The 12,332-nt window shown below is 43.8% G+C and overlaps 1 protein-coding gene across 1 annotated transcript in view; it reads left to right on the top strand.

Annotated features, from left to right (window-relative positions):
- The window catches only part of LOC115153832 (serine/threonine-protein kinase DCLK1), a gene marked incomplete in the record, with an annotated part of 88,292 nt that overhangs the window by 40,174 nt on the left and 35,786 nt on the right, over window positions 1-12,332 (top strand). The window contains 1 exon segment of the mRNA XM_029699435.1: window positions 6,281-6,394. Within this exon segment, the coding sequence (XP_029555295.1) occupies window positions 6,281-6,394 (114 nt within the window).

Below are 12,332 nucleotides of genomic sequence, written 5' to 3'. Positions count from 1 at the left end.
TCTACTCATCTCTCCATCTACCCATCTACTCATCTCTCCATCTACCCATCTCTCCATCTACCCATCTCTCCATCTACTCATCTACTCATCTCTCCATCTACCCATCTACTCATCTCTCCATCTACCCATCTCTCCATCTCTCCATCTACCCATCTCTCCATCTCTCCATCTCTCCATCTCTCCATCTACCCATCTCTCCATCTACTCATCTCTCCATCTACCCATCTCTCCATCTCTCCATCTACTCATCTCTCCATCTACCCATCTCTCCATCTCTCCATCTACCCATCTCTCCATCTCTCCATCTACTCATCTCTCCATCTACCCATCTCTCCATCTCTCCATCTACTCATCTCTCCATCTACCCATCTACTCATCTCTCCATCTCTCCATCTACCCATCTCTCCATCTCTCCATCTCTCCATCTCTCCATCTCTCCATCTACTCATCTCTCCATCTACTCATCTCTCCATCTACTCATCTCTCCATCTACCCATCTCTCCATCTACCCATCTACCCATCTCTCCATCTACCCATCTCCCCATCTACCCATCTCCCCATCTCTCCATCTCCCCATCTACCCATCTACCCATCTACCCATCTCTCCATCTACCCATCTCTCCATCTACCCATCTCTCCATCTACCCATCTCTCCATCTCTCCATCTCCCCATCTCTCCATCTCTCCATCTACCCATCTCTCCATCTACCATCTCTCCATCTCTCCATCTCTCCATCTCTCCATCTCCCCATCTCTCCATCTCTCCATCTCTCCATCTACCCATCTCTCCATCTCTCCATCTCTCCATCTCCATCTCTCCATCTCTCCATCTCTCCATCTCTCCATCTCTCCATCTACCCATCTCTCCATCTCTCCATCTACCCATCTCTCCATCTACCCATCTCTCCATCTCTCCATCTCTCCATCTCTCCATCTCTCCATCTACCCATCTCTCCATCTCTCCATCTACCCATCTCTCCATCTACCCATCTCTCCATCTCTCCATCTCTCCATCTCTCCATCTCTCCATCTCTCCATCTCTCCATCTACTCATCTCTCCATCTACTCATCTCTCCATCTCCCCATCTCTCCATCTCCCCATCTCTCCATCTACCCATCTCTCCATCTACCCATCTCTCCATCTCTCCATCTCCCCATCTCTCCATCTCTCCATCTACCCATCTCTCCATCTACCCATCTCTCCATCTACTCATCTCTCCATCTACTCATCTCTCCATCTCCCCATCTCTCCATCTCTCCATCTACTCATCTCTCCATCTACCCATCTCTCCATCTACTCATCTCTCCATCTTCCCATCTACCCATCTCTCCATCTACCCATCTCTCCATCTCTCCATCTACCCATCTCTCCATCTCCCCATCTCTCCATCTCCCCATCTCTCCATCTCTCCATCTACCCATCTCTCCATCTCTCCATCTACTCATCTCTCCATCTACCCATCTCTCCATCTACCCATCTCTCCATCTACCCATCTACTCATCTACCCATCTCTCCATCTACCCATCTCTCCATCTCTCCATCTACTCATCTCTCCATCTACCCTCTCCATCTACCCATCTCTCCATCTACCCATCTCTCCATCTACCCATCTCTCCATCTCTCCATCTACTCATCTCTCCATCTACCCATCTCTCCATCTACCCATCTCTCCATCTACTCATCTCTCCATCTACCCATCTCTCCATCTCTCCATCTACCAATCTCTCCATCTACCCATCTCTCCATCTCTCCATCTACCCATCTCTCCATCTCTCCATCTACTCATCTCTCCATCTACCCATCTACTCATCTCTCCATCTACCCATCTACCATCTCTCCATCTACCCATCTCTCCATCTACTCATCTCTCCATCTACTCATCTCTCCATCTACCCATCTCTCCATCTACTCATCTCTCCATCTTCCCATCTACCCATCTCTCCATCTACCCATCTCTCCATCTCTCCATCTACCCATCTCTCCATCTCCCCATCTCTCCATCTCCCCATCTCTCCATCTCTCCATCTACTCATCTCTCCATCTACCCATCTACTCATCTCTCCATCTACCCATCTCTCCATCTACCCATCTCTCCATCTACTCATCTACTCATCTCTCCATCTACCCATCTACTCATCTCTCCATCTACCCATCTCTCCATCTCTCCATCTACCCATCTCTCCATCTCTCCATCTCTCCATCTACCCATCTCTCCATCTCTCCATCTACTCATCTCTCCATCTACCCATCTCTCCATCTCTCCATCTACTCATCTCTCCATCTACCCATCTCTCCATCTCTCCATCTACCCATCTCTCCATCTCTCCATCTACTCATCTCTCCATCTACCCATCTCTCCATCTCTCCATCTACTCATCTCTCCATCTACCCATCTACTCATCTCTCCATCTCTCCATCTACCCATCTCTCCATCTCTCCATCTCTCCATCTCTCCATCTACTCATCTCTCCATCTACTCATCTCTCCATCTACTCATCTCTCCATCTACCCATCTCTCCATCTACCCATCTAGCCATCTCTCCATCTACCCATCTCCCCATCTACCCCATCTCCCCATCTCTCCATCTCCCCATCTACCCATCTACCCATCTACCCATCTCTCCATCTACCCATCTCTCCATCTACCCATCTCTCCATCTACCCATCTCTCCATCTCTCCATCTCCCCATCTCTCCATCTCTCCATCTACCCATCTCTCCATCTACCCATCTCTCCATCTCTCCATCTCCCCATCTCTCCATCTCCCCATCTCTCCATCTCTCCATCTACCCATCTCTCCATCTACCCATCTCTCCATCTCTCCATCTCTCCATCTCTCCATCTACCCATCTCTCCATCTCTCCATCTACCCATCTCTCCATCTACCCATCTCTCCATCTCTCCATCTCTCCATCTCTCCATCTCTCCATCTACCCATCTCTCCATCTCTCCATCTACCCATCTCTCCATCTACCCATCTCTCAATCTCTCCATCTCTCCATCTCTCCATCTCTCCATCTCTCCATCTACTCATCTCTCCATCTACTCATCTCTCCATCTCCCCATCTCTCCATCTCCCCATCTCTCCATCTACCCATCTCTCCATCTACCCATCTCTCCATCTCTCCATCTCCCCATCTCTCCATCTCTCCCATCTACCCATCTCTCCATCTACCCATCTCTCCATCTACTCATCTCTCCATCTACTCATCTCTCCATCTCCCCATCTCTCCATCTACTCATCTCTCCATCTACCCATCTCTCCATCTACCCATCTCTCCATCTACCCATCTCTCTCATCTACCCATTTCTCCATCTCTCCATCTACCCATCTCTCCATCTCTCCATCTCTCCATCTACTCATCTCTCCATCTACCCATCTACCCATCTACTCATCTCTCCATCTACCCATCTCTCCATCTACCCATCTCTCCATCTACTCATCTCTCCATCTCTCCATCTACCCATCTCTCCATCTCTCCATCTCTCCATCTACTCATCTACCCATCTCTCCATCTACCCATCTCTCCATCTACTCATCTCTCCATCTCTCCATCTACCCATCTCTCCATCTACCCATCTCTCCATCTACTCATCTCTCCATCTACCCATCTCTCCATCTCTCCATCTCTCCATCTACCCATCTCTCCATCTACTCATCTCTCCATCTCTCCATCTACCCATCTCTCCATCTACCCATCTCTCCATCTACCCATCTCTCCATCTACCCATCTCTCCATCTACTCATCTCTCCATCTACCCATCTCTCCATCTCTCCATCTCTCCATCTACTCATCTCTCCATCTACCCATCTCTCCATCTACCCATCTCTCCATCTACTCATCTCTCCATCTCTCCATCTCTCCATCTCTCCATCTACCCATCTCTCCATCTCTCCATCTCTCCATCTACTCATCTCTCCATCTACTCATCTACTCATCTACCCATCTCTCCATCTCTCCATCTACTCATCTCTCCATCTACCCATCTCTCCATCTCTCCATCTACCCATCTCTCCATCTACCCATCTCTCCATCTACCCATCTCTCCATCTCTCCATCTACCTGTCTCTCCGTCTCTTCATCTCTCCATATTTTAATCCCTCTGTCTACTCTTCCCTCCCTCCCTCCCTCCCTCCCTGAAACAGTTTCAGCCAATCATATTCCAGACGATGAATCGCTCCTTTTAACCTCTTCTACTAACTGTAGATGATCAGAACCTCTTCACCTGCTCATTTTCCTCTCTCTCTTTCAATTCCAAATCAATTCCAATTCAATTCCAATTCAATTCCAATTCAAGGAGCTTTATTGGCATGGGAAACATATGTTAACATTGCCAAAGCAAGTGAAATAGATAATAAACAAAAGTGAAATAAACATTAAAAAATGAACAGTAAACATTACACTCACAGAAGTTTCAAAAGAATGAAGACATTACAAATATCATATGTATATATACAGTGTTGTAACGGTGTGCAAATGCTTAAAACCTGTTAAGGACAGATGTTCCGCTAGTGGAATGCCTCACCAATATCCAATGGTAGAGCGTGGCGCGAAATACAAATACCTTAAAAATGCTATAACTTCAATTTCTCAAACATATGACTATTTTACACCATTTTAAAGACAAGACTCTCGTTAATCTAACCACACTGTCCGATTTCAAAAAGGCTTTACAGCGAAAGCAAAACATTAGATTATGTCAGGAGAGTACCCTGCCAAAAATAAATCACACAGCCATTTTCAAAGCAAGCATATATGTCACAAAAACCAAAACCACAGCTAAATGCAGCACTAACCTTTGATGATCTTCATCAGATGACACTCCTAGGACATTATGTTATACAATACATGCATGTTTTGTTCAATCAAGTTCATATTTATATAAAAAAAACAGATTTTTACATTAGCATGTGATGTTCAGAACTAGCATACCCACTGCAAACTTCCGGTGAATTTACTAAATTACTCACGATAAACGTTCACAAAAAAGAGAACAATTATTTTAAGAATTATAGATACAGAACTCCTTTATGCACTCGCTATGTCCGATTTTAAAATAGCTTTTCGGTGAAAGCACATTTTGCAATATTCTGAGTAGATAGCCCAGCCATCACGGGCTAGCTATTTAGACACCCACCAAGTTTAGCCTTCACCAAAGTCAGATTTACTATAAGAAAAATGGTCTTACCTTTCCTGTTCTTCGTCAGAATGCACTCCCAGGACTTCTACTTCAATAACAAATGTAGGTTTGGTCCCAAATAATCCATAGTTATGTTCCATCAGCGACGTTTTGTTCGTGAGTTCTAGACACTATCAGAATGGTAAATCACGGTCGTGCGCATGGCGCATAACGTGACAAAAAAATTCTAAATATTCCATTACCGTACTTCGAAGCATGTCAACCGCTGTTTAAAATCAATTTTTATGCAATTTATCTCGTAGAAAAGCGATAATATTCCGACCGGGAATCTGCCTGTCTGTAAATAGGTTAATTAGACATAATGTAGCTATGTTAATTAGATATGAAGCTAGGTTAATTAGATATAATGAAGCTTGGTTAATTAGATATAATGAAGCTAGGTTAATTAGACATAATGAAGCTATTATAATTAGATATAATGAAGCTTGGTTAATTAGACATAATGAAGCTAGGTTAATTAGATATAATGAAGCTATTATAATTAGATATAATGAAGCTATGTTAATTAGATATAATGAAGCTAGGTTAATTAGATATAATGAAGCTAAGTTAATTAGACATAATAAAGCTATTATAATTAGATATAATGAAGCTATTATAATTAGATATAATGAAGCTAGGTTAATTAGATATAATGAAGCTTGGTTAATTAGATATAATGAAGCTATTATAATTAGATATAATGAAGCTATTATAATTAGATATAATGAAGCAGGGTTAATTAGACATAATGCAGCTTGGTTAATTAGATATAATGAAACGTGGTTAATCGGACATAGAGAATCTTGGCTAGTCAGACCATAATGGTTAATTAAATACATGTTTTTGGTGCAGGGTAGGCTGATGACATGAAGGGAGAGTCTCTCTCCTTAGAGGTTAAAGAGTTAAACTAGAGACCTGAGAGTTGCTGGTTTGAATCCCAGGTCTGGTGTGTGTGAATCACATTACAGGAAATGACAATGCAGGAGGGTAGCAGAATCTCAGGTGCTATCTGCTGCCATTGTTCCCCTTGATCAAGGCACTGAAGGGTAACTAAATACTGTCTCGATCATCTTGTCTCTTCTCCTGCTGTTCCAGAGTGTCGTGTGATGAAGTCAGTGGTCTTTGGTAAAATGTCCTCCCCTGTGACCAGCCGTGGTTCTCCGCGCTCCATGGGCCTGTCTAGAGGCAGCAAGTCCCCCGCAGGTTCCGGTAAGACTGGAACACACACACACACACACACACACACACACACACACACACACACACACACACACACACACACACACACACACACTCACACACACACACACACACACAAACATACACATTCACACACACACACACACACACACACACACACACACACACACACACACACACACACACACACACACAAACATACACATTCACACACACACACACACACACACACACACACACACACACACACACACACACACACACACACACACACACACACACACTGTTTTGTTTATGTGACTCTAATATGTGTTGTTGTCAGTAAATGCTTCAAACAGGAAAGTTACTGAACTACCTGAACATGGCTGAACATGGCTGAACCTAGCTGAACCTAGCTGAACCTAGCTGAACCTAGCTGAACCTAGCTGAACCTGGCTGAACATGGCTGAACCTTAACATGTTCTCCTCAGTGGACAACAAATCTTAACCTCTCTGGCGCATGTGGGACGAACTCGTCCCACCTACGTAACAGCCACTGAAATCCAGTGGCGCGATTTTTGAATCGTTAGAAATACTATTACTTCAATTTCTCAAACATATGACTATTTTACAGGTATTTAAAGACAAGAATCTCGTTAATCTAACCCCACTGTCCGATTTCAAAAAGGCTTTACAACGAAAGCAAAACATTAGATTATGTCAGCAGAGTGCCCAGCCAGAAATAATCAGACACCCATTTTTCAAGCTAGCATATCATGTCACATAAAACCAAACCACAGCTAAATGCAGCACTAACCTTTTATGATCTTCATCAGATGACACACCTAGGACATTGTGTTATACAATACATGCATGTCTGTTCAATCAAGTTCATATTTATATAAAAAAACAGCTTTTTACATTAGCATGTGACGTTCAGAAAAAGCATAACCCCCGCAAACTTCCGGGGAATTTACTAACAGTTTGCTAAATTACTCACAATAAACGTTCACAAAAAGCATAACAATTATTTTAAGAATTATAGATACATTACTCCTCTATGCACTCGATATGTCCGATTTTAAAATAGCTTTTCGGATGAAGCACATTTTGCAATACTCTAAGTACATAGCCCGGCATCACAGGGCTAGCTATTTAGATACCCACCCAGGTCAGCCTCCACCAAAATCACATTTCCTATAAGAAAAATGTTCTTACCTTGCTTGTTCTTCGTCAGAATACACTGCCAGGACTTCTACTTCAATAACAAATGTTGGTTTGGTCCCAAATAATCCATCGTTATATCCAAACAGCGACGTTTTGTTCGTGAGTTCTAGACACTATCAGAATGCTTCATCACGGTGTCGCGCATGGCGCATTGGCGTGACAAAAATGTCTAAATATTCCATTACCGTACTTCGAAGCATGTCAACCGCTGTTTAAAACCAATTTTTATGCCATTTATCTCGTAGATAAGTGATAATATTCCGACCGGGAATATGCATTGAGCCTAAACAGCCGAATAAAATTTCTCCTCAGGAGCGAATCGTGCACGCGCCTCATTCAAAGGTCCTCTGAGCAGCCACTTACAAAAGGTGATAATGTGTTTCAGCCTGAGGCTCCCTCGTAAACCTTCAGGTTTTTCGCGGGTTCTGAGAGCCTATTGGAGCCCTGGGAATTGTCATGTTACAGCTAAGATCCTTACTTTTCAATAAAAAGATGCAAGACGCACGACTCCTTGTCAGACAGGGTACTTCCTGCTTGAAACCTTGTCAGGTTTTTGCCTGCCATAGGAGTTCTGTTATACTCACAGACACCATTCAAACAGTTTTAGAAAATTCAGAGTGTTTTCTATCCAAACCTGAACAATAATATGCATATTCTAGCTTCTGAGTTGGTGTAGGAGGCAGTTAAAAATGGGAACATATTTTTTCCAAAATTCTCAATACTGCCCCCTATCCCAAACAGGTTAATTCTCCTCAATGGACAAAGAGCCTTAGTTCTAGAGTAGTAGGGTAGTAGAGTACTAGGGTAGGGTAGTAGGGTAGTAGAGTAGTAGAGTAGTAGAGTAGTAGGGTAGTAGAGTAGTAGAGTAGAGTAGTAGGATAGTAGAGTAGTAGAGTAGTAGAGTAGTAGAGTAGTAGAGTAGTAGAGTAGTAGGGTAGTAGGGTAGTAGAGTAGAGTAGTAGGGTAGTAGAGTAGTAGAGTAGAGTAGTAGAGTAGTAGGGTAGTAGAATAGTAGAGTAGTAGAGTAGTAGAGTAGTAGAGTGGTAGAGTGGTAGGGTAGTAGAGTAGTAGAGTAGTAGGGTAGTAGAGTAGTAGAGTAGTCGAGTAGTAGGGTAGTAGAGTAGTAGAGTAGTCGAGTAGTAGAGTAGTAGAGTAGTAGAGTGGTAGGGTAGTAGGGTAGTAGAGTGGTAGAGTAGTAGAGTGGTAGAGTAGTAGAGTAGTAGGGTAGTAGAGTAGTAGGGTAGTAGAGTAGTAGAGTAGTAGAGTAGTAGAGTAGTAGAGTAGTAGAGTAGTAGGGTAGTAGAGTAGTAGGGTAGTAGAGTAGTAGAGTAGTAGAGTAGTAGGGTAGTAGAGTAGTAGGGTAGTAGAGTAGTAGGGTAGTAGGGTAATGATCATTTAATTTTGATTTGAATGCTCGCCCACCCATCAACAGATTGCTGACTACGGAGAGAGAGCGAGAGAGACACAGACAGACAGACAGACAGAGATGGAAATGTGCAGGTGAAGAAGTTCTGACCATCTTACAGTTAGTAGAAGAAGTTAGAGGGAGCCATTCATCGTCTGGAATGTGATTGGCAGAAACCGTTTCAGAGGAGACGGCTGTTTTGAGAGTCAGTGTGTGTGTAACAGAGCGAGTGGGGAGAAAGAGACCTGGTTGCTGTGGAAACAAGGAGCAGACACAGCATGCAGTGGAAACAATAACAACGACCATATATGGAGCTGACTTCCTGTTTAGCAGTGTGACGGAACAGAGAGATGATGGTACTGCCTTCTTATTGGGTGGCTACGGACAGGTGTCAGACAGGTAGAATGGTAACAGATTCTAGGAACTGAGTTCCATTTTCAGGTTATATTTCAAGTCCTATTTTCCATTCTCAAGTTATATCTGTCTTTAAAACAATGTATATATTTCACCTTTATTTAACCAGGTAGGTCAGGTGAGAACAAGTTCTCATTTACAGCTGCGACCTGGCCAAGATAAAGCAAAGCAGTTCGACACATACAACAACACAGAGTTACACATGGAGTAAAACAAACTTACAGTCAATAATACAGTAGAAAAATAAGTCTATATACATTGAGTGTAAATGAGGTAAGTTTAGGGAGGTAAGGCAATAAATAGACCATAGTGGGGAAATAATTACAATTTAGCAATTAAACACTGGAGTGACAGATGTGCAGAAGTGTGTCATAATCGTGTATGTAGGTGGCAGGGAAGTCAGGTGCAGGAGAAACCAAATTGGTTAATCTGTAGTATTTAATTAAAAAACAAACTCCAAAACCAAAGTACAAAATAACATGGGTAACATAACTCGTCGCACACCGATACAAATACACACGTAACATAACATCACAAACAATCACCGACAAGGACATGAGGGGGAACAGAGGGTTAAATACACAACATGTAATTGATGGGATTGGAACCAGGTGTGTAGGAAGACAAGACAAAACCAATGGAAGATGAAAAACTGATCAGTGATGGCTAGAAGACCGGTGAGGTCGACCGCCGAGCACCGCCCGAACAAGGAGGGGCATCGACTTCGGTAGAAGTCGTGACAAAGATGAATGTGCAAGTAGAGATACTGAAAAGGAGAGAAAAAAAACAGTATGGGGATGAGGTTGTTGGATGGGCTATTTACAGATGGGCTGTGTGCAGCTGCAGTAAGCTGCTCTGACAGCTGATGCCTAAACTTAGTGAGGGACATATAAGACTCCAGCTTCAGTGATTTTTGCAGTTCCTTCCAGTCATTGGCAGCAGAGAACTGTAAGGAAAGGCGGCCAAAGGAGGAATTGGTTTTGGGGATGACCAGAGAGATATACCTGCTGGAGCGCGTGCTACGGGTGGGTGCTGCTATGGTGACCAGTGAGCTGAGATAAGGTGGGGCTTTACCAAGCAAAGACTTATAGATGACCTGCAGCTAGTGGGTTTGGAGATGAATATGAAGCAAGGGCCAGCCAACGAGAGTATATAGGTCGCAGTGGTGGGTAGTATATGGGGCTTTGGTGACAAAACTTATGGCACTGTGATAGACTACATTCAGTTTGTTGAGTAGAGTGTTGGAGGCTATTTTGTAAATGACATTGCCGAAGTCAAGGATCGGTAGGATAGTCAGTTTTACGAGGGTATGTTTGGCAGCGTGAGTGAAGGAGGCTTTGTTGCGAAATAGGAAGACGATTCTAGATTTAATTTTGGATTGGAGATGCTTAATGTGAGTCTGGAAGGAGAGTTTACAGTCTAACCAGACACCCAGGTATTTGTAGTTGTCCACATATTCTAAGTCAGAACTGTCCAGAGTAGTGATGCTGGGCGGGCGGGCGGGTGCGGGCAGAGATCGCTTGAAGAGCATGCATTTAGTTTTACTTGCATTTAAGAGCATTTAGTTATTGGTGGTGACAGTGTTACATAGCCCCAGTGCAGTGGGCAGGTGGGAGGAGGTGCTCTTATTCTCCATGGACTTTACAGTGTCCCTCAGAAATGTAAACAATCGCTTTCTAGTCGCTAATCTGGATAATGTGCGCCCAGGCTCGCTTATAAACCCAGGGTTGTTACAATATGGATGAAAAATCTATATTTTTCCATTCAGCTTCACACTCTGTTAGCTCACTCGACCTGTGTTGATTGACAGTTTGCAGGTCCAATCAGAGGGCCGAGTGTACCCATCACCAGCCAATCCTGTCTCTGTCTGCGTGGAGAGTAGCCTAATCCACAAAATGGCAAAAACGATACAAAACCTGGCCAGATCATTTCAAGTCATCAGTTTCAAGTCAAAGTTGAGTCCCGAGTCTTGAGGCTCCAAATCCAAGTCAAATTTCCAAGTTGTTTTATTTTCTATCAGGTAGAGTCTCAAGTCATGAAGTCATGTGACTCGAGTCCACACCTCTACATGAATGGTTGTGTTGTTCTGTTGTTGTGTTGTTATTGTGTTGTTGTGTTGTTCTGAGCAGAGGATGTTGCACATTGACCCAAACCAACTCCTTCCTCCACACATTCTCTCCTCTCTCTATCGCTCTCTCTGTCTCTCTCTCTCTGTCTCTCTTTCTCTATCCCTCCCTCTCTATCCCTCCCTCTCTATCCCTCCCTCTCTATCCCTATCTATGCCTCTTTCGTTATCTATGTCTCTGTCGTTCTCTATCCCTCTCTCTCTCTATCCCTCTCTCTCTATCCCTCTCTCTCTATCCCTCTCTCTCTATCCCTCTCTATCTCTCTCTCTTATCCCTCTCTCTCTATCCCTCTCTCTCTCTCTATCCCTCTCTCTCTATCCCTCTCTCTATCCCTCTCTCTCTATCCCTCTCTATCTCTCTCTCTCTATCCCTATCTATGCCTCTTTCGTTGTCTATGCTTCTCTCGTTTTCTATCCCTCTCTCTCTCCCTCTCTCTCTCTCTCTCTCTCTCTCTCTCTATCCCTCTCTCTCTATCCCTCTCTCTCTATCCCTCTCTCTCTCTCCCTCTCTCTCTCTCTATCCCCTCTCTCTCTATCCCCTCTCTCTCTATCCCTCTCTCTCTATCCCTCTCTCTCTATCCCTCTCTCTCTCCCTCTCTCTCTCTCCCTCTCTCTATCTCCTCTCTCTCTCTATCCCTCTCTCTATCCTCTCTCTCTCTCCCTCTCTCTCTATCCCTCTCTCTATCCTCTCTCTATCTCTCTCTCTCTATCCCTCTCTCTCTCTCCTCTCTCTCTCTATCCCTCTCTCTCTATTCCCTCTTCATCTCTATCCATCTCTCTTCTCTCTCTCTCTTCAC

The sequence above is a fragment of the Salmo trutta genome, chromosome 19 (assembly GCF_901001165.1).
Source record: "Salmo trutta chromosome 19, fSalTru1.1, whole genome shotgun sequence".
Lineage (NCBI taxonomy): Eukaryota > Metazoa > Chordata > Actinopteri > Salmoniformes > Salmonidae > Salmo > Salmo trutta.
The sequence above is the reverse complement of the archived record's forward strand: the minus strand, read 5'-3'. Positions and strand labels throughout refer to the sequence as shown.